The sequence below is a fragment of the Melanaphis sacchari genome, unplaced genomic scaffold, assembly GCF_002803265.2.
Source record: "Melanaphis sacchari strain LSU unplaced genomic scaffold, SCAv2.0 Contig141_pilon_pilon, whole genome shotgun sequence".
NCBI classification, from domain to species: domain Eukaryota; kingdom Metazoa; phylum Arthropoda; class Insecta; order Hemiptera; family Aphididae; genus Melanaphis; species Melanaphis sacchari.
In genome coordinates this window covers 353,287-374,828 of record NW_020270600.1, presented here as the reverse complement: position 1 = coordinate 374,828, position 21,542 = coordinate 353,287, and the positions used below count along the sequence as shown (strand labels likewise).

Genomic DNA, 21,542 nt, shown 5'->3' with positions numbered 1-21,542 from the left:
TACTTCTTTGGGTACAGTGGTACACTTAACTTGAAAGTAAAGCTATCCCGCCTAAAGCGGTGTGTTTGGACACTTTAGATATGAACACTTTTTTAACTATAAAATATAAATTAATAATTATAAATCTTAGTTTATTTTCTCTACATTGTGAAACGATAAAATCGGGGAATAACAATAATGCAAATCTACCAATTTTGAAATATAAAAACCTTCATTTAAATTTTATCCAATTTAATTTTTTTTAAAAAATTTAAATATTTTCAAATTCAAATATTAACATACAATTTATTATTATAAGGTTAAAAATTTTATTTTTTTAAATCTGTTTTTAATGTAAAATTTTACAGTTATTATTATTTAAATAATAACTGTATAATAATTTAAGCATCAAGTGATAGACTAAACGTCATAATTAAATTCCTCTTTTATTATAAAACTAACAACTAAGTAAATATTATTAAGCTGTCTATTATAATATACATTGATATTAATATCACTTGTAAATAGTTGTAATAACATGTAAATTTATTAACTTAAAAATCGTACAGTTAAATATTTAATTATCAAGTATTTAATTTAGTTAAGATTTTATTTTTTTATAAATCATGTTTTGATTTTTAAAGATTGCGAACTCGAAATTTTTCCTACTTATGTTTCTTCAATACAAAAAAGATCTTTGAAATGAACTAATAAAAAATTAAACAAATCTTGATGATCTAGAACAAGATAATTATGAAATCAATGATCTAGGAAACTTGTTTGCTGGACCAGCGTCTCCAATCTTGAAAGTAAATATTGCCATTTGTTACTCATGTAATGCATAGGTATTTAAAGTTGAAAACAATATAACAAAAGAGTTTAATGCAATATTTTAAGAGTATAAAAAGTGTAAAATTACTTATATAAGTACTTATAGACTTCAATTTTCTATGGATATTGGATAAGTTATTATGATATAAGTATTATGTTTGATAACGAAAATATTACTACACGCCTGTATCAGCATATCAGCATACCGATTGAGAACTATTGAATTACGATAAATGCGTTAAATTACTTTTTTTTTTTAAAGTCCCTCTTTATTAACGACGACGGTTGAAGCAAAGCATAGGTGCACTCAGATAGTTGAATAATGTTTAAAAATATTTTATATTTCATAATACACTGACCGAATAAATACCTATTATAATGTCATAACTGTAATAATTTTGTTTAAAGGCTAGAATATTGACTACCTACTATTTAATTAGTCGATACTTGATGGTCTAGTGCAGTGTTTCTAAACCGGTGTTCTGCGGTACACAAGTATACTGTGAATTGGCTGTAGGTGTGCCACAACCGTGGTATATGCGTATAGTGTTATTAAGTATTCATTTTTAATTATATAATATATTAATATAAAAAATAATAGTTAAAATAAAAATCCCTTTTTTTGTTTACTTCTTGTTATTTTATTACTATAGTGTTCTTTCAAACTTATAGTTATAAGAAATACGCCGCGAGCATAAAAAGGTTGTGAATCACTGGTCTAGTGAGTAATGACTAACAAATAGGTGTAGTCAGGGAAGCCGCAGGGTATGCAGTAGCATAGATACATAATATATGCAAAAGTGCTATATGGGGAGATGGTAGGGTGTATTTTAGGTCTCCTATTTTATCAGTGTTTTATTAGCTTACCATAAAATTTACAAACTTATTGAAGACCTAACCTGATGTTATACGTACAAGCATTCATTATAAATTATAATTTATAAACAACGGTACAATAAAATATTAATTATACATAATAACGGCTTACTGTGATATATTTATATAAGCTTTTTGCATACCATGAAAAAAGATAATAGTTCAAATTTCATGTATGATTGTATATTTGCGACAACTCGTTTTACATTTTATTTTTTAATAAATGTGATTGGGATTTACTCACACGCTGTATTTTTTCATTTTGACACAAATTTTCAGTAACTATAATATGAATTATTTAGAATTATTTCAATAATCTAAGTGTTGTATACTATTGATAAACAAAAAATTTATAACTAATTCTCAATATTTAGTTTATTAATATTAATATATAATAAATAATTAATAATACAAGCGATTCCGCACGGCGTTGAATGTGACAAATTAAATAATAACAATAGATTTTTACTCTGTCTTAAACTCCGTTAAATAAAAATTACATATATTTTTATTTTTTAATAGTACCTATTTTAAATAGTTTTAATCAAATATAAAATAGATGTTTAAAATTTTAAATTATTTATAATCATAAATTATAATGACTATTGTCTATTACAGAGTATGTATGCTAATAGTTTAAAAATAATCCAACCAAGAAATAATATTTTTAATTTTTACCCCTTTTTACATTTTACACTTTTTAACCTTCATACGAGGTGGCTTTTGGAAAATCCTTTTTGAGTGGGTCTCTACGTCATTAAATTAAACTAATGATCAAATTCAATATGTTTAAAGCTTCAGCAGTTCCGACTTGACGGTAATGAATCAGTGAGTCAGCCAGGATATGCTATTATATATAGATTATAGATAGATATTATACACACGGATTTTAATGATATGATCACCGGAAACCCAATATGAGCGTTAAACATAGATTTTAATAATATGTTCTTTACAAAGGAAATAATTACAATTCGCGTCTCATTTAGTCTGCATAGATACAATAATTGCATGATTAGCATGTGACCTCATGTCAGAGCTCAATGTCCTCGTATAATGATCACGGACCACTGCAGTATCTATTATATATGTAAAGGTAGCCGATTCAAATGGCTGTGTTTTGATTGAAACAATACAAATTAATACATTTGATATTATGTTAATATGATAATATAAAGCAAAATCGTTCACCATATACACTGCACAGTCGAGTATTTGATCATCTATAACAATCAGTTAATAATATTTTTTTTAATCATATAAAATAAAAACACATGTCATGGCTAAAAAATTAAATATAACATATAATAATAATATTGTAGAGCTTTACAATTTTGATTCATAAAATATTTACATAAATGCGATACAAACGCATATAAATAAGATTATATTATATAGGTACTAAGTACAACAATAAAAAATAAAAATAATAAATAATAATAATTAATTACTTAACAATAGGTAATATTAAATAAAAAAATTGTTAATTCTAAACTATGTATACTTACACTATATTAAATAGACATACGGTGTAAACTCTATAGTATAGTATAGCCACTAAAAGATATAATTAAAATTAGGATTTATAATAAATAAATATTAGTTAGGTTTTTGTAAACGCGCAGTATAGATAGGCACTAGACGTTACTCAACATCTTGGTGGATAACAACTAGTTTATAGAACATCTGCTACGATTTTGACAACGAAAAATTGTTATTGGCGGTAATTGGGGGGCCAAAAGTATTCCTATTTTCTACAAACATAAGGTTTTTTGAATATCTACTCGCTGTAGTTGATTTAAACATAATATAAATTAAGTATTTGAAAAATCCCATCGGATTGTTCAAATTTTTGGCTATCTATATGTAGAAATGTATTATAAATATAAATTCTTTAAAAATTTAAATTGAATTTTTATAAATTTTCATTATTTTCAATTATAAAATAATTCTTAAATCTTCAACATTTTAAGTAGGTACTAATATTTACCAAAAAAAATAAAGAATTTTATAATATTATATTTACTATGATTAATTTTAATGTTACCTAGAGTAAACGAAAAACAATTTTTAATCGTATAGATGTGTTTTATGTTGTTACCTACCTCTCTTCTTTAATACTTTTATCCAATTTTCATCCATAAACATGGCCTAGTAGTACTAATCATGATACATAGGGATTATAATATGAATATATTCAATAAAGACAACATATTATAATATTATTCTAAATACTAGTAACTATAATAATAATACGATTAATGACAAATGTACTTATAGAATGATTAGAATACTATTGTGCTACTAACTATTATACTTTATGGCTTCAAGTAGGTTTTACAGTAAAAAATTGATAACTTAAATTGAAATGTAAACATTGCAATAACATTATATACCAATTAAAGTTGGGTTACCTACTGTTTACCAGATCATTAGTATAGTAAATGTCATAAAGAAGTAAAATTGTTCGTAAGTTAAAATTAATTTACAGCACTCAATGAACATTAAGGGGATTGAAAATGAACGTTATTTTTTACAGATACATATTATACCTATATATTTTATCTATCATACACATTCAAATCAATTAAACGAATAAAGCGATAACATTTCTCTTAATTTCTAGAATTTCTCATTTAGTTTATCTGAATTTATCAAGAATACATGTTTTGAAACACATACGAGTATACTTATACCGGGCATACGAATATATAATGCGGAGTACTTGTTATTAGCACTCGCATTTCGCATGTAAATAAGTTAAATAAGTAAAGATAGACACAATAATTAGTAAAACCACGAGTTATTATATTTATTAACAACACGTAGCTACTCCTTTTATGGTTTAACATAACTCGTGGCAATCGTGGCATCACTAGAAACGTGTAATTGCTTGATGAAGAATTTATTTTATTTTATTACTACAACGCCATACAGTTTTTTTTTTATTAAATCAAAGTAGTAAAATAAGATTAAGTAAATTAAATTAAAAATAACAATAGATTATAGTAACTAAATTTTTTTTTCATATTGCCTACATTGAACTCCTAAAAAATGAATTCTGCGGTACAGGGGATTACAAACATATAATTTTTAAGGAGATCAATATAGGCATTTTTTCAAGTCCATGAATGTGGGTTTTGTAAATATATGCGTAATAAGTGATCTTTACTGTATGTGACTGCTGTAGTGTAAAAGAAATAAAGGAGCATCCTTAACCTAACGTGCATATACAAATTAACATGATGGCATCTCGCACGTAAACAATATAATATATTATATTATGCTCAATTGTATGCACTTTTTGTCAATCCTACTAATATAGATCTAATTATGCAAAAAAATTTTGAAAGTTGATTTGAATTTTTTAAGAAGTTTACTTTAGATCGACCAAGCTACATTTTAAGATTTTTGATTTAAATTTCGAACAATCAACATTTAAAATTTATTAAATTTTAAATATTCGTACCAAATTTATGAGTTGGGGAATGAAGTTTGATACCTAATGTGATCTTGATTGATCTTAATTATCCATAATTAACAATTCATATCAGTTTTCAAAAGTATAATCTTATGACTAGATCCATCAATAGGATTGGAAAAAGATTAGTACATTTTATTCTGATCAAATAACTGACTATTTGTAATCTTCTTAATAACAATAATAACAATGAAAAAAAATGATTGATAATTTAATGGAATTTTTCTAATTGTCTGGAAACAAATCGTCTAAAAGTATCATAGAATTCAATCTAAACTATAAGTTATCTTAAGAGAATGTAATATTCTGGTGAACCTACATTTTTTTTAAATTCTGTATAGTATTATCGTCCAATAATATTTCTGTTTACCTATTTTATATGATATAATGTAATATAAAGATCTGGAATCAGCCTTAAAACATTAAATATAATATATTTTGTATATTAGATATATGATGTGAAAAAAAAATAATAATCGTTGTTGGTATATTCTCCGGTTGGGTCACCGTGTATTGAGCGCGAAGGAACTTAGCTGATCCTTAACTGCAGTTACTTCATCGTACTTGTTTAACCGAATGTCATAACTCTGTAGTTTCCAAGTTCTTCACCGTAATTCTTGTCCGTTCGTAGAAGTTATCAGTACTGTCCGTGTGTATGTTGCACTCGTTACTGCAATCGAAAATCAATTCAAAATCTAATTAAGTATAATAAAAAAGTGTTTGTTTGTCTATAATACCAACCTTTTGATAAATAATGTAGTCGTTGACCGCTCTATTGGTTGGGGCGACGTTGTACTGGTAGTAGTATTATCGTCCAAAGAGTCACGTTCCGACGTTTGACTATAACAAAGTAAGTTAAATATCAACTTACGGTTATGATCCAAACAGATGTGCGAGTTTTATTAAAGATAAGAGCTAATTAAATAAAACATTTAATAAGTCAATTTAATCAAATATTTTGTCACGCTCAAATACTAGACAAAATTTCAAAAATCATGTATTTGATTAGTTAATTAATATCTACTAATATCCTTAATATTTTTTTCAGGACTAAAACAAAAATGTATAATTGCAGTCTGCAGGTATAACATGTAAGTCAATACGACGATATTGCATTCTGCGGTTTCGTCAATCGCAATATATTTGAATAATATGCACTAGATATGTCGCATTACCTTAGAGTCTCTCTGTCTTTGTACCATTCGTTTTCATATGCTTGCATCCACATAGGATTTGACCCCGCCACACTGTGCATGTTCGTATTGGGTACACGTCCACCGATTGCAGCTGAATTAATATGATCGGACGTTCTAGGATCTATATAAAATCGAAAAAATAGTGAACATATTTGGATTTTATTATATTAAATTAAAAAGTTTACCAAATGCGTTTATAGTAGCCGCTTTGAGTTGTCTACGATAGTTGGAACGTTGCGACAAGCAAATAGACACGACGACTATTAATAATAACCCCAAGAAAAATGTAGTACCGACCAACCACATCCAAATCACATTGTCGTCTTTCATTGAAGCTCGACGCAATGGTTCTGGTTCAGCTGCTTGTGTATCGAGTACGTTGAACTCCTAATGATAAACCGTCATTTAATATTATAATCTCATAATCAGATATATTAATTAAAAACAAATTACTTTAAACAAAGAATCTAGATGCTCGATATTTTCATCTATAATTCGCAACACATGTGGAACTTCCATAATAGAATTATCGTTATGATTGACAAAATGTAGGTACATGTCTGATCTTGTTTTGTCTACTCTGCCGTCGTGGGTTTCGTGAACTTTGTACTCGTCAACGTTTACTATAGCTCCAGTAACGTTTCCTAAAATTCTATAATTTAACCATACAATCAACACTAATTTTTTATTAATAATACGTAACAAATAAAAATGTTGAACTCACTCTCTAAATATTTCAACTTTCTCTCGAAGCTGTGATGGATTCTGTCGCACAACAAACCTGACTCTTTGATCTTCGCGCAATAAATAAATTAGTACTCGTGCCGTATCGTATAACCCACCAGTATCATTAACCATTACTTGAAAATCAAAGTAACCTTTCATTCCTTTTTGAGGATCAAAATTTAAAAATATCACTCCCGTAGCAATGTCCACCAAAAATGGGGGATATTGTATACTATCCAATCCTTCAGCTAGTGATACTTCCAAAGAACCAGGAACTATGTAATATGACAATTCAGCATTGTTTCCTTTATCCGCATCGGTTGCCTAAAAATAAATTGTGTAAATAAAAATTATCAAGTTAAAATAATCACAGTTATTTTCTATAGTTATATATTGTGTTATTATTCTTACCTTTATTTGCATAAACTCTGTACCAAAATCTGCTTCAGTAGTTACGCCACCGGTAAATACTCTTTTCACAAATTCCGGTGCATGATCATTTATATCATTAACAAAAACCAAAACTTTAAGTAAACTATCATCATCTTGAATAAAACCGTGACTCGGCGGTGGAGAATGCAAACAATCTTCACTAGCTTTCACAATTAGTTCGTAAGTTTCTTTAACTTCACGATCGAGTTCATAAGCAACCTATAGATCATATTCAGTTAAATAATATAAAATGTATTTATATTATTCCATACATAAATATATTTTTTTCTTACAGAAATTCTATGGTTAAGAGGTTCAACAATAAATCGGTTTTCATCGTTTCCAAAAATCACATAGTAACAAACCGGAGGTGGTGTTTTTTCTAAATCATTTAACTCTTCTCGATCAACTGTATCAATAAGTTGCCAGTATTCAGATCCTGGTTCACGGTGTTCTACAATTTAAAAAAATATATTCATCAGGATTTTATTTTCTGTTTACGTAAAGGATAATTTTTTCAAGAAAAACAAATCTACCAGTGAAATTGACGGTGATCTCGTCAATCAAGAATCTAGGTTGGAAGTCGTTAGTACTACGCACGTGAATTGTAAGTTCTAAATCAGATGATAAAGGTGTTGGTATACCAAGATCATAAGCTTCTATACGAATCTATAAATATTTAATGAATAATTAGATTAGAGTATTAAATATTATAAAATATAAACGCCAAGTACCTGATAGATTTTTTGGATTTCTTTGTTTAATGATTTTTTTAATGTGATTAATCCAGTAGTCTCATCTACCATAAATGTTTTCCAATCACCCATTAGATCCTGTTTAAGACGATACCTTACTTCTGCATTTTGGCCGACATCGTCATCAATAGCTTTCACTGTAATTACCGAGCTTCCAATTGTCATATTCTACGATTAAAATTACGACGATTAATAAAAATAATTATTCGTTTATCTATTGATTTATTTTATAAATGTTTTATATTTTAAATTCTTACTTGAAGTAACCTAACGGTTACATTGTATGGAGGTGACACGAAACGGGGAGCATTATCATTGACGTCTGTAACACAAACGTTTACAGTGGTTAAACTTGACTTTTGAGGGTCACCACCATCCTGTGCTCGAATGAGAAGACTGTAATTTCCATAGAGATTTTTTAACGACGAAGTTGTATACAAACGACCCGACCAATAATCAACGTTATGTAAACCGAATAACTCTATAAAATATATATTTATTAATCACAATTCATATTTTCTCAAAATATGAACATACTATAATCGTATGTTAGTTAGTCATTACTTTATTAGTTATTATGTTAAACTTTTAGCTACAAAAAATAGTTGATACCAACCTCTTTCATTCCCATCTTCGATAGAAAACATTATTCGACCATTAGCTGTAGTTGGATCGTCTGCGTCTGTAGCTTTTATCAATAAAATCATATCGCCAACGGTATGAAACTCTGTGACAATGACACATTCGGAAGGTAAATGATCGAATAACGGAGCGTTGTCGTTTATATCAGATATCATCACCCTGTATAAATAAATGTAATTAAAACGATTATTTGAATAAAACATGAAATGTGACGCACGATTGGTACTCACATAATTTGTTTGAAGGCGTTCCGACTTTCGCCGGAAATGTATCCGAACTGATAATTATCCCATGCTTCAACAATTAAATTATAGGTACTTGTTTGTTCTCTATCCAACGTATCGGCTACTTTCAATACTCCGTTATTTGTATCAATTGTGAATTTCCCCTAAAATTAATTGTTATTATGCATTTGAATATTTTTCTTGATTAAAAATCTCAATTATTTCGATTTACCTGCGATGATAGACGATCCAACAAATATGTTATTTTACCAAAATCGCCAGAATCTGCGTCCATTGCTGTAATTATAGCTATCGATGATCCTATACAAATGTAAACGTCATAATAAGCTTTTAATTATTGTAAAAAAAAAAATCATTTATACCAATTGGAGTGTTTTCTGGAATTGTTATGTTGGTGGGTGTATCTTCAACAAAATATGGATTATTGTCATTTTCGTCAATCACGCGTAAAATAACATCTGCAAACGAAGACCGTACTGGAACTCCGCTGTCTGATGCTCGGATAGTAAAATTTATCCAATGTACTTGCTCATGATCAATACGACCCGCCACGACAATTTCCCCAGACTCAGGATCTAGTCTAATTAAATCTGTAGCATCCATTGATGAATCTGAAATATTAATTGGAGTTAAAATTCACCGTTATATTTTAATTAAAAAAAAAAACTTAATTAAATAAACCTTCTATTGAATAATGAATTGTTCTATTTTTATCGGCATCGTCTGCCATTACGGTGATGATAGGTACACCAGGTTGACTGTTTTCCATCACAGTTCTTTTATAAAACTTTTGACGGAACACTGGGTCATTATCATTTTCGTCATCAACATGGACAATTAAAATAGCTATTAAATTAAAACATAAATTACGTATTTAATCAAGTTAATTACTAATCAGTTACAAATAGATGTTGCGTTTTACTTACTTTGAACCATTTGTTTACCATTAACTGCAGCTATGTCTTCAACGACGATTGCCAACCGGATAGTTTCAACTTTTTCTCTGTCAAGTAATTTGCCTACTCTTAGATATCCATCTACGGGATTTAAAGCAAATGCTGATGGCCAATCATAATCTGTAGGTCTAACGATCACTCCATCTTCATTTCTTGCTTCTGAAGCATTCACATCAATTTTATATCTCAACACCGGTTTTGCATCTGGATCTTCTGCTTCAATTTTTGTGATTGCGCTACCAACCTAATTAATATAAAAATAAAATATAGAATAAAAATAATCTATAATAGCTGAATATAATTAGTTACCAACCAATTCGTTTTCATTCATGTGAACCGGTTCCATTTCTTTGAAAAACGGGGGTTTATTATTTACATCTTGAATTTTTATCGTTACATTAACAATACAACTAAGTTGCTGATCACCAATCCCTCCATCAATTGCCACAACTTCTAAATAGTATGCATATGTCTTTGGTTGAGTCTTATCTGGGTCTAAAGATGCTCCATGTGCGACTTTTATCACTCCTGAATATGCATCGATTACAAATTTATCTTCTGCTCCACTACTAAGTCTATATACTACAACGTTATTTGGAGCGGATCCATCTTCATCCCAAGCATTTACCTATTACAATTTGATATCGAACATGAATAACAATAAAACACGACAATTCAAAATACAATATCTTAGAATAATGGAACGCATTTGCATAATTGATAAATTTAGTACAATTTTTTTTTAAAGTGTAATCTTACTTCTAATACAGTGCTACCGCCGACTAAATCTTCAGAAATTATTGTTTCATAACTACTGCTTTCGAATTTTGGTCCAAAGTCGTTAACGTCTTCTACATATACAATTACATGAGTTTCATCGGATAGTGATGGCAATCCGTGATCTTGCGCTTGAATCACCAAGTTGATTGGTCTCAAATTTCCGTTAATATTGTTAGTACTTTTCCGATTTTGTAGCTTTTCAAAGTCTACTGGTCTTATTGGTTTTAGAACACCAGTAATGGAGTCAATTGAAAAACATTCAACTGGATAGTCGGAATGCAATATACGGTATGATATTTCCGAATTTTTTGTACCTAAAAATTTAAAAATAATTAAATTAATACAGTTAGATTTGTTCTACACAAACATACCATTTAAATCTAAATCTCTTGCTTCCACAGTGACTGGAGATTCAAAAAGCAGATGATTTTCTTTAAGTCGTGTTTCATATTTTGAAGAAAGAAATCGTGGTGAGTTATCATTAACATCTTCTACATTGATTATTAACTGAACAGAATTCCTATTTCCTAAACCTAAATCATCCCGTGCTTCGATTGTTAAAAAGTGTTTAGATATTTGTTCTCGATCAAATACAGGTCTGTCAGATTTTATTATAATTTCTCCAGATTCTGCATTTAACTTAAGACTATAAAAAATAAATATTATGTTTTACATAATTTAATCTAATACAAGTGTAGAATTATTACTCACAAATCAGCGCAACTTCCTCTTATACTTGTATACCGTATACCGCTTGTTCCAAAGACACCAGAATCTTTATCAGTGGCTTCAACTTTCCCAATAGTTTTACCGGATACAGAATTTTCAGATACAAAAACTTCATAAATAGGACGTGAAAACTCTGGGTAATTGTCGTTAACATCTCGAATGTAAACAGAAACGGGAACAACGCTATATTTTGGATTTTTAGCTATTGTTTCAATAGCAACAATTGTAAAGTTAATAACTAAAAAAATAAATAATTTCAATAACAATTACTATTTAAGCATATTTTAAGGTTTTATAATTTATATCTACAAGTTTCAATATACCTTTAACAAGTTCATAGTCTAAATCAGCTGTCCTATTCACTCGAATCAAAAATGATGCTTCATTTATACCTTCGGAAGGTGTAATATCGAAGTATCCAATTCGTCCTTGTTGAATTCGTAAACGAAAAGTTCCATTTTTACCTTGATCGTAATCATAAACTTGGGGTATTGAGTCTCCAATAAAATTTACAGGAGTATTTTGTTGGGAATTTTCGTTAACTTCGGCAATGTATTGAGGACTACGAAATGTCGGTGTTTCATCATTTACGTCCGTAACTATTACGGTGACTTCCGTCTTTGTTGAAGGATTAGGAAACACGTTTTTCGATTCTTCAGTGGCCTAAAATATATCAGAGAAAATATAATAAAACTTATTTACAATTGTAAATATGTAAATAACCATGTCACCTACCATAATCTCAATAATAATGGCACCAGTTTTAATAATAAGCGGATCCTCTCGATCCAAAATGTTCGTTGTGTAAACAATACCAGAATTTGGTTCAACTTGTAACATTCCATTGCCCCCACGAGTGATTGAATACACAATGCGATTATCTATACCGCGATCTCCATCAATTGCTTTTACTAATTACCGAATCATTTATTTAAATTAATACATAAAACATTGTTTTTAAACCAAATACTTTAAAACTTTTAACTAAAAAAAAAAAATAAATGACATAAAAAGAACCTTGAATTATTGATGTCCCTGGTGGCGCATCTTCGCTTACTCTTGCTACTGGTGTTACAACAATGAATTCGGGAGGTTGATCTTCAACATCTTGTACTTTTACAAATATGGCAGCTGTACCGGTTTTTCTCTATTGCATTAGAAATGTTAATTTAGTTAGATTAAGTAAACAAATTGTAATAAAATAATGGTTAAATTATTGGTTAATTATATGGTTTATTTTAATATTCAATTTTGACAGTAGAAAAGCCTGTCGTAAATACACAAACCTTCTCAACGGTTGCACGATCAACAGCCAAGATTTTCAATTGATGTAGCGATGTTTTTTCATAATCCAAGCTTCCCACAAGACGTATTACGCCTTGGCCATTAAGTGTAGATATCGAAAATAATCTACTTTCTATTGAATCCGAGTCTTGTAAATGGTAAACCACCTACGTGGGTAATAAATATAAATTTAATTATACTATTTTAAAAACAATTATCATTAAATATCGATAGGAATAGTCTATATTACGGAATATAAGTTTTACTTGGACACCTTAAATTAAAGGTTTCGTTGAGTCATACATTGTTTACTATGTTGTAAAAATATGGTCTAATGAACACTGTACATAATTTAAATAATGTGTTTATACTGTACAGTGTAAACGAACTTGAACGAGGGTGATAATCAACAGACCGTGAAACCCTAATTTGTTGCTATGTTACCTGTCCATATGGGCCTTCATCTGCATCGGTGGCCTCGACCGTTGCAATCACCGTGGGTGGACTATCCTCAGGTACGAATATTGTGTTTTGATATGGCTTAAATATAGGCGCATTGTCATTTATGTCATCCACAATTAATAAAAAACTTTGAGTAATAAAATTTCCATCTCCCAAGTGACCATCAGTCAATGTCAACACAAGTGAATATTCATCTTTAGTCTATAAAATAAACTCTTGGTATGAACTTAATAGATACTTTAAAATTGTATTTACAAACATTAATTACCTCACGATCTAATTCAATTTTTAAATAAATGTTAGCTTCACTTCTCCCAAAGTTTTCAACTCTTATAACTTTATCACCTGGCTCTCGAACACCAAATATTAATTTATCGGCATCGGGGTCAATACCACGAACCCGATAAATGAGGCTTCCTAAAAATGAAGGTTACAGTTATAGTCTTTAGATATGTTATTTTTTTACATATTTATAACCTCATGGTAAATTTTACTTACCAATAGGAGTCTCAGGACCCTCTTTTAGCCGAACAATAATTTCGGTTTGCCAGTCGGTAACAAATTGTGGGGGTTTATTGGCTACAGAAAACTGTACTAAAATCACTAGTGACAACCAATATATTTTCCAACCATTCCGATATACAACCATATTTTGTCCTTGGTCGATGACATTATTTGCCGTTTTTCAACTTGGCATGTTATTACGATTAAACCTTGCCAGTTTCTATAACTGAAGTCTGAAAAACACGTAAATCTTAAAATTGAATAAACGTAATACATTATAAAAGATAGACAAAGTACAAAAACGTTATTTTCATATGTTATACGGACTTCTCGCAAGTCGACGAATCGCCTTTTTATGATAGCGTTTAGACATAAACGAATATTTCTATAGAATTGATTTCCACGGTTCATTATTTTATTAGTTTCAAACCTGTATGGTTGTCTATTATGTTGAAAAAATGGCATTCACGTGCATTATTGTCATCAAATATCCTCATATTATATAGTCGTTATTTTATCATAAACAGTTAACGTATACCCGAAGGAGGAATCGGGACCGCCATAGTAATAAGGCCTGGTAAATCGGTAAAAAAATAATATGGACGAGAATGTGATGGACTCTAGATGGTATAAATAAATAATAATGTATTAAAATATAGGTTAACAACGAGATGCCTGCAACGGTTGAATGATTCTCAACATGAATGCTGACGAATCACGGTGACTGTGAAAAAAATTAATAAATAATAATGTATACATTATATGTATATACAGTGTACACTATACAGCAATCATGAGGATAAACAAAATCTCTGTATAGTACGTGGGATTTGACGATTTCACGAAACACCTGCTCTCAAGTTGTGTTTATCAAAGAATGAAAAAAGTCATGGACAAAAGTCCACATTTTTATCCAATTAATGAGATCGCAAAATAACTAAAACTTTTTTTTTTATTCGCATATTATTTATCCATCAATAATTATTACAGAAGCAGGTGTTGATGCGTTCTATTTTGTCCAGCTAATTCATGATTTTGCTTTGTCACTGTCAGGGCTTAACTAAACACTAAACCATTCGGGTTACATATTTATTAATTTATAAAAGAGTAGGTTTACAATTAAAAAGAAAACACATACAAAATAACGATTACAAAAAACAAAAAAATAGACGACAAATGGCTTTGTGTGGGAAAACACAGGTTTTGTTGAGAATATTGTTGTGATAGATGATGTTCTTGACGGTCGACAATTCTGAAGATAGTGTTTTACATCAAAAAGAATGAATGACCGTTATATATAGAGAAAGTGTTGACTAAACTGTACGTCAAAATGTATAATACTTTGAATTTATATACCCAAATATGTTAAGCTAATAAATTATTATATAAATATATAATATGTTTTAATTTTTCACGTATTCATGGACTTCGACAATTTCATTTAAAAAAAAATTTATATGATTGATTTATACTGATACATATATTTTTATAGTATTAAAACTAGTGGCTGAAATCCTTCATATTTTTTAAATTATAACAAAAATGGTTAGTTAAAAATATTTAAATGTTTATGATCATAACCATTAATTATACTTTTAAGTTTTATTACCTTACTTACATCTTAATATAGAAAAAATAATATTCATGGATACTATACAATATGAATTACTGGTTAAAATCTAATTTATAAAAGTTACTTATTATTTTTACTATAGCTGGAAAGTATACTTCAATACAAAGTACAAACATATATTTATATAACTATATATAATAGTAATCCAATTATACATATCGCCTAAATTTGATGGAAAGTATGACATATTAATTTATTTTGTTCCAGTTACTTTCTGTAGCATATACATTACATTAATTTAAAATTATTGTCACGGTTGAAGGGAATTTACGTAGGTATTATAATATTATATTTATGATTAATGATGAACTAAACGCAAATATAAAATAAAACTATATGAAGTAAAATAATTATATCTGTAAATATTAATTGGGAATAATAAATGTACCAATAAATTAGCAGTATGATTAACTTACAATTAACACAATTGATTTTTAAATGAAACATTCTACAAAATTATTTAGACTTCAAAAATTATGTTCATAAACTCATTTTGATTATTTTTATTGATAACACTTTAATATAGAATTTAATAGTTGTATTGTGTCATTAGTTATTAAATATAAACAAAACCTAATAATAATTATAATATAATAAAATAAAACAAATGTATGAAATAATTTTAATTTTTTTTATTTGCCTGTTTTGAAAAAAATATGATTGTAAAATAGCGAAAGGTATTAAAAGTTGGCTCATATCTACAACATAAAACAATTAAATAATATAAAAATCGAAACCTATTTTCACAAATAAAAATAATGTTATAATTAATAAAATTAAAACATTGTTAATGTGTAATCTATATTGCAGTATGCGAAGTTTTATAGATTATATATACGTTTGATTTTGTTGTAAAATTTTTACACTCTTATAGGTAATAAATTAGTCTAGATTTTTGTGCTGTACTCCTGTTTTATAATAATCAATTTAATTTTACATAATTGAATGCTTTTTGATATATCTACAAATCACAATATATTATATACATTATTATTATTCTGAATAACAATTGTTAAAAATTGCAAATAATATGTATCATTATATAATCATTTTGGCCAATCAAATATTCTCTGTAGTTTTTATAAACCTACTTTATACATTTCTATATGTGAGTATCGACTTTCATCTGATAATTTTTCAAAGAAACTTATATATTTTTCTTGCGTAAGTCACATGCACATTTATAATCGATGTTTATTTTGTTCCAATATTATTTTTTTCTCTATCGTAGTTCTAGGATAGAGGCATATTATGTCGTAAGATTATAGAAAACTAAGGCAATCTGCAAACTATGAACTATTCAACTATAGATGTATCTAGACGCCGTACATCACGAACACGATGCAAGGATATAATAACAGCAATATCTTCTTATTAGATTTAGTAAATAAGAAAATAATACACGTTGCCATGACAAATCGATGATATACATTTTACCTCTTAGGTAAGAATTAAAATAATGGTTATAACATAAAATATTTTCATAAATATTTTGACCTACTTTTATTACTCAAAAACTGTATAAAAAAAAAAAAAAAAAACAAACAAGAACATTATTGTCTAATTTAATAAATTAAATAATTATATTATATACGAGTAGCTAGAATTAATTATTTTTAGATATAATTGAACATAGTTTTAATTATGTATACAAAAATGCATTGCACTCGAATAAAATAATTTAATAATTTTTAATAAGTCTATACTTGTTATATGTTTTAAGTGTATAGTTTAAAATTTAAGCCGGCTCAGTGCTGAGCAATCAATTTCAAATAAGGGTTAAATAAAAATAAAAATATTGATTAAATTCCTTTTAATTTGCTACGTATGTTGTTAAATCATGAAGGTATTATAAAAATAATAAAAGCTACCAATTTTAACATTCTAAAAATGATGTTAAACCCATAAGATCAATGATTTTAATCTGATAATATGCTATATGAAAGTTTTAAGCCAACAAAATTGCTTAATAATAAAATAAAATAACATTTCGTAATAAAATCAATGGCTTATACATATATAATTCAAAAAATAGAATATATTGACGTACACTGTAGGTATAGTTTATTGTATATTATATTATATTTATTAATATTGTTACCTTTAACTTTTAAGATGAGCAAATATGTAAATTATCATAACTCTGTAACTACTCGTTCAAATTTTGATTTAAACTCATCAATCTATTAAAAAAATCATCTGTTTTACCAAAAAAAAAAAACTGATTTTCATTTGAAAAAAAATAAGTTTATATCGTCACAGGACACTCTTTAAATAGAATAAAAATACAAGTTTTTAATAACATAGAGTTGAGTTGGCTTGTTAATTCACGATTTATCCTGCAGTGTGTTATATTTTAAGTACCTGTATTGGTTACTACCAAACTCACTTATATTATTCATCAAGGCAGCATTTTGATCATATATTTTTGAATACAATCGTAACTGTTGATTAAAGCTAGTTTCATTAAATGCACGTGGTAAAATTAATCACTAATAATGTTTCCAAGATCTCCAACCAGTCACCAGACCATAGAAAAGTTACATTGATTGGTCAGAAAACGTGGATAAAAAAAAAAATAATTGGATGTGCTATAGCCTATAAGGTCGTATAAGTAGGAGGTATAAAAAATACTATAGGTATTCAATTGTAATTTGTAACAGTCATCTAAGTGAAGACTGCAGTTGAATAATAAACGATAATAATGAAATAAAACGCTATAAATATATTTACTTCAAAATTATCTTTTCATTTTTTTTCTCACTTTTTAACGGAATATCAGCGATTTTAGTTTTTAAATCACACCACAATCTTTTGTTTCAATTTCAATTTCAATTTTTACATTAATCATTGAATATAAAAATCGTGATAATTTCGAAATGAAAAAAAAAATCGTTTAGATCCATTTTTAACAATAGTGTATAATAATATACTATACCTATTTATACTTAATGATAAAGCATCGTTATTTTAATAATAATTATAACCATAGGCCAAAGTTTACACACAATCAACGAGCTATAAGGTCATCCCGTTGGTTTATTTTTTTAACTCTTGTAAATCGAGTGCACAGAGTTCACATAATATATACTGTACACTCGGAGTCCTACTAAATTCATTATGATATACCTAACTCAGCTGTATAGGTGCCGTTTACGTGCAATTTATTATAGATATAATAGATTGTAACACAATATACATAAATATATATACACCTATATAGCCTACGATAGGAGTTAGCTATTATTTATTATTTACAGTATTATTATTGTCTCATGACTATATCGGTTTTCACTTATTGGCTTATCCAATTAACCAAACAATACGCCACGGCCGTGCAACTGTTTGAGTATAATATATATATAATATAAGTTTATTATATACGTATATAATGTATAAAACCCTGATAGTTTGTGCATGCGTGTTTATGAGCTCATAGTATACCTACCGCAAGAAGGAGAATAGGTAATGTTGAGAAAGTATACGATATTGTGATCGTTCCGATATCGATTTATTTGTTGTTGTTTTTCACGAACCGGCTTACAAATAATATTTATTGTGGTGTTATTTTCATGCATCATATTGCTATTGCAGATGATACGTATATGATCATTAAACATTATACTGCACGCTTTAAGGTTTAAAATGTCCAAACAAATATCGATAATAATAACTAAACCTACACCGCCGGTACTGCCTAGTGTTATTCGTTTCTATAGTATTTTTCATATTCTGTAGTCTGTCATAACTCTTTCTCTTTTCAGAGACATCGACTCTTCGGTTTCACACGATACAACATCATCACACATTCACTACACCCTTTAGGATTATAATTATAATCATAATATCATTGATCGTATTATAATATTATGTTATCACGCATACAATGCGGCTGTTCGTCTCTGTTACAGGCGTAAATTGGTGGAGAGAAAGCTTAAACGGCTTAGCTTCCTGAAAATTCCTGAAGCCACCCAAATATTTCCTAAGTTACCTTGTCAATATGATAAATGATATTAATAGGTATTTATTAATATTTCTAGCGCCCTTCAGATTTTTAATCATATCTACGCCTATGGTCGCGGTATTACTTTTATTATTAATTGAACAAATATAGAGATATAATTGTGTACCTATACATATAATATACATATTGAGCGACAAGGAGTATATATGACGAAAGAATATACAAGGCAAAAAAAAAGGCCAATTGTCACGGGATTGATGTGCTTATGCAAACCAAATCCACTTGTAAGCTCATTGGCATTAAACGTACCTATAAATAAAAAACTGGCTTTCAGTACGTGACACGGGTTTGGATAAAGCATCCACATTCCACAAATTATAAGATTCAAGATTGACTGATCCTGGAAACCTAGTCGGGAAGACGATTACTATTATATGTTAATGCATAGCTTAAGATTTATTAGAATTAAAGACTCGATAATAGACGATAATTTTTATTCTGAAATCGTCATTTTAATGGCAGTGCGGAAAGCTAGACGGATATATAACTCAATATATATTTTGGTCTGGGAGAGGAATACCTCTTTATTTGTGAAATAATGTTATGTTTCAAAATTTAAAATTCGTGGTCGATTTATAAAAAGGAAAAAATTAAAAACTATGAGAAACATCATAAAAACTATGTTTAATATAGTGTACATTATATTCATCAGATTTATTCAGAATTAATAAGGTTACAATATCGTACAAGTGCAATATTTGCCAAATAACATGGGACGCTCATCAGTCCCAAGTCACGCTCATTCGTCGTTCGTATGGGTAAGTATTATAGGTGGGCAGGCAGGTACAGATATACACGCCGCAACAGTCAGTGTCATAATATAACGTGCGCGCACGCCTCAGGGCTTTCGATAATTATTGTTGTTGCTGTCGCCATTGCAGTTACTATCGGTAGTATTGCCGCTGCAGTCCGTCGCTCTTCCTCCTACGCCAAAACGGAACACGCCGTCTCTTTTATGTAATTTTATTATATTATAATTTTTTTCTTCCGTTCCTTTATATTATAATATGATATATATGTAGGTAAACTTGTAGATGGCCAGTCACGCAACGCGATTCTCGCACACGCTTCATAGCCGGGGTTATTATGATTATTATTATATTGTTGGCGGTTAAGCGGAGCCGTCAATCGGCGGCAAGACTTAACCCCGATTTCGGGTGCACGTTATTGTACTATCCATTGGTCGTGGACGTTTTATGAAGGCAAAACTAAAAAAAATACGTGAAAATACTTATTGCGTGGTGTAGTGTTAAAAACACGTAGTTTGTACGATGAAAGTATTCGTAAGTATTTATACTCGTACAGCTACAGAGTACATGCATGTATAATGTATATATTATATTGTATTTATAATACTCGCAACAATGTATAGTAAGAAGAAAATGCTTTTTAAAATAATTCTTTCATTTCCTAGATAATTTAATGGTTTAATAATTAGTATGTATTGAGAAACAACGGTATTTTCAATTTCGGTACAGCGCACCGATTAACGTATGAAAAACAAAGTTTTGGTTCATCGAGTCTGATGACCGGTTGTCGACATGACTGCAGTATCGCGACGACATAAGAAAATATAATACCTGGTGATTTGGTACTTTACAGTTTATTTTGCTTTGCATCATCACCTGTGTCTTATAAAATTTTTATAAAAAATCGTTTTTTTTTTTTTTTTTTTTTTATTAATTTTAATATAATATAACGTATTATATACAATAATCATAACACAACGAAATACTATTATATGATAAGCATATTGATAACTTGGTATCTTATTTTTTTTAATATAAAGAACACATTTTGTAAATAAATTAAATGAACATCAACTAGTTGGGATTTAAAAGAAATAGACTATTTAATAATTATTATAATTATTATTAGCTAATTTTTTTTTTTTTTTTGAAAATAGAATTGTTAATAAAATAGCTTTATTCACTACCTATATAAATATAGGTATACATTTTACACATAAGTACTACGCCACGAGATTCGTGCTTGTTTAGTCTATAT

General features: G+C 28.6%; 1 protein-coding gene across 2 annotated transcripts in view; it reads right to left on the bottom strand.

The window, feature by feature from the left end:
• Positions 1–5,575: 5,575 nt before the first annotated feature.
• The window catches only part of LOC112591677 (cadherin-23), a 30,291-nt gene continuing 14,324 nt past the window's right edge, over positions 5,576–21,542 (bottom strand). The window contains exons 2-29 of one of the 2 annotated variants that reach the window (XM_025335571.1): positions 13,873–14,111; positions 13,643–13,791; positions 13,357–13,575; positions 12,915–13,079; positions 12,646–12,775; positions 12,364–12,539; positions 11,952–12,291; positions 11,611–11,866; positions 11,271–11,545; positions 10,879–11,213; positions 10,433–10,747; positions 10,090–10,363; positions 9,845–10,009; positions 9,526–9,774; positions 9,375–9,463; positions 9,149–9,306; positions 8,893–9,077; positions 8,534–8,757; positions 8,256–8,444; positions 8,058–8,190; positions 7,815–7,975; positions 7,501–7,740; positions 7,088–7,413; positions 6,817–7,015; positions 6,549–6,750; positions 6,343–6,484; positions 5,909–6,007; positions 5,576–5,837 (exon numbers count right to left, since the gene is read on the bottom strand). In XM_025335571.1, the coding sequence (XP_025191356.1) occupies positions 5,747–5,837; positions 5,909–6,007; positions 6,343–6,484; positions 6,549–6,750; positions 6,817–7,015; positions 7,088–7,413; positions 7,501–7,740; positions 7,815–7,975; positions 8,058–8,190; positions 8,256–8,444; positions 8,534–8,757; positions 8,893–9,077; positions 9,149–9,306; positions 9,375–9,463; positions 9,526–9,774; positions 9,845–10,009; positions 10,090–10,363; positions 10,433–10,747; positions 10,879–11,213; positions 11,271–11,545; positions 11,611–11,866; positions 11,952–12,291; positions 12,364–12,539; positions 12,646–12,775; positions 12,915–13,079; positions 13,357–13,575; positions 13,643–13,791; positions 13,873–14,023 (5,637 nt within the window). In that variant the 5' untranslated portion in view covers positions 14,024–14,111 and the 3' untranslated portion in view covers positions 5,576–5,746. Of the gene's footprint in view, positions 5,863–5,908; positions 6,008–6,342; positions 6,485–6,548; positions 6,751–6,816; positions 7,016–7,087; positions 7,414–7,500; positions 7,741–7,814; positions 7,976–8,057; positions 8,191–8,255; positions 8,445–8,533; positions 8,758–8,892; positions 9,078–9,148; positions 9,307–9,374; positions 9,464–9,525; positions 9,775–9,844; positions 10,010–10,089; positions 10,364–10,432; positions 10,748–10,878; positions 11,214–11,270; positions 11,546–11,610; positions 11,867–11,951; positions 12,292–12,363; positions 12,540–12,645; positions 12,776–12,914; positions 13,080–13,356; positions 13,576–13,642; positions 13,792–13,872; positions 14,112–21,542 lie in introns of both variants that reach the window. The other variant, XM_025335572.1, reaches the window with a different exon arrangement.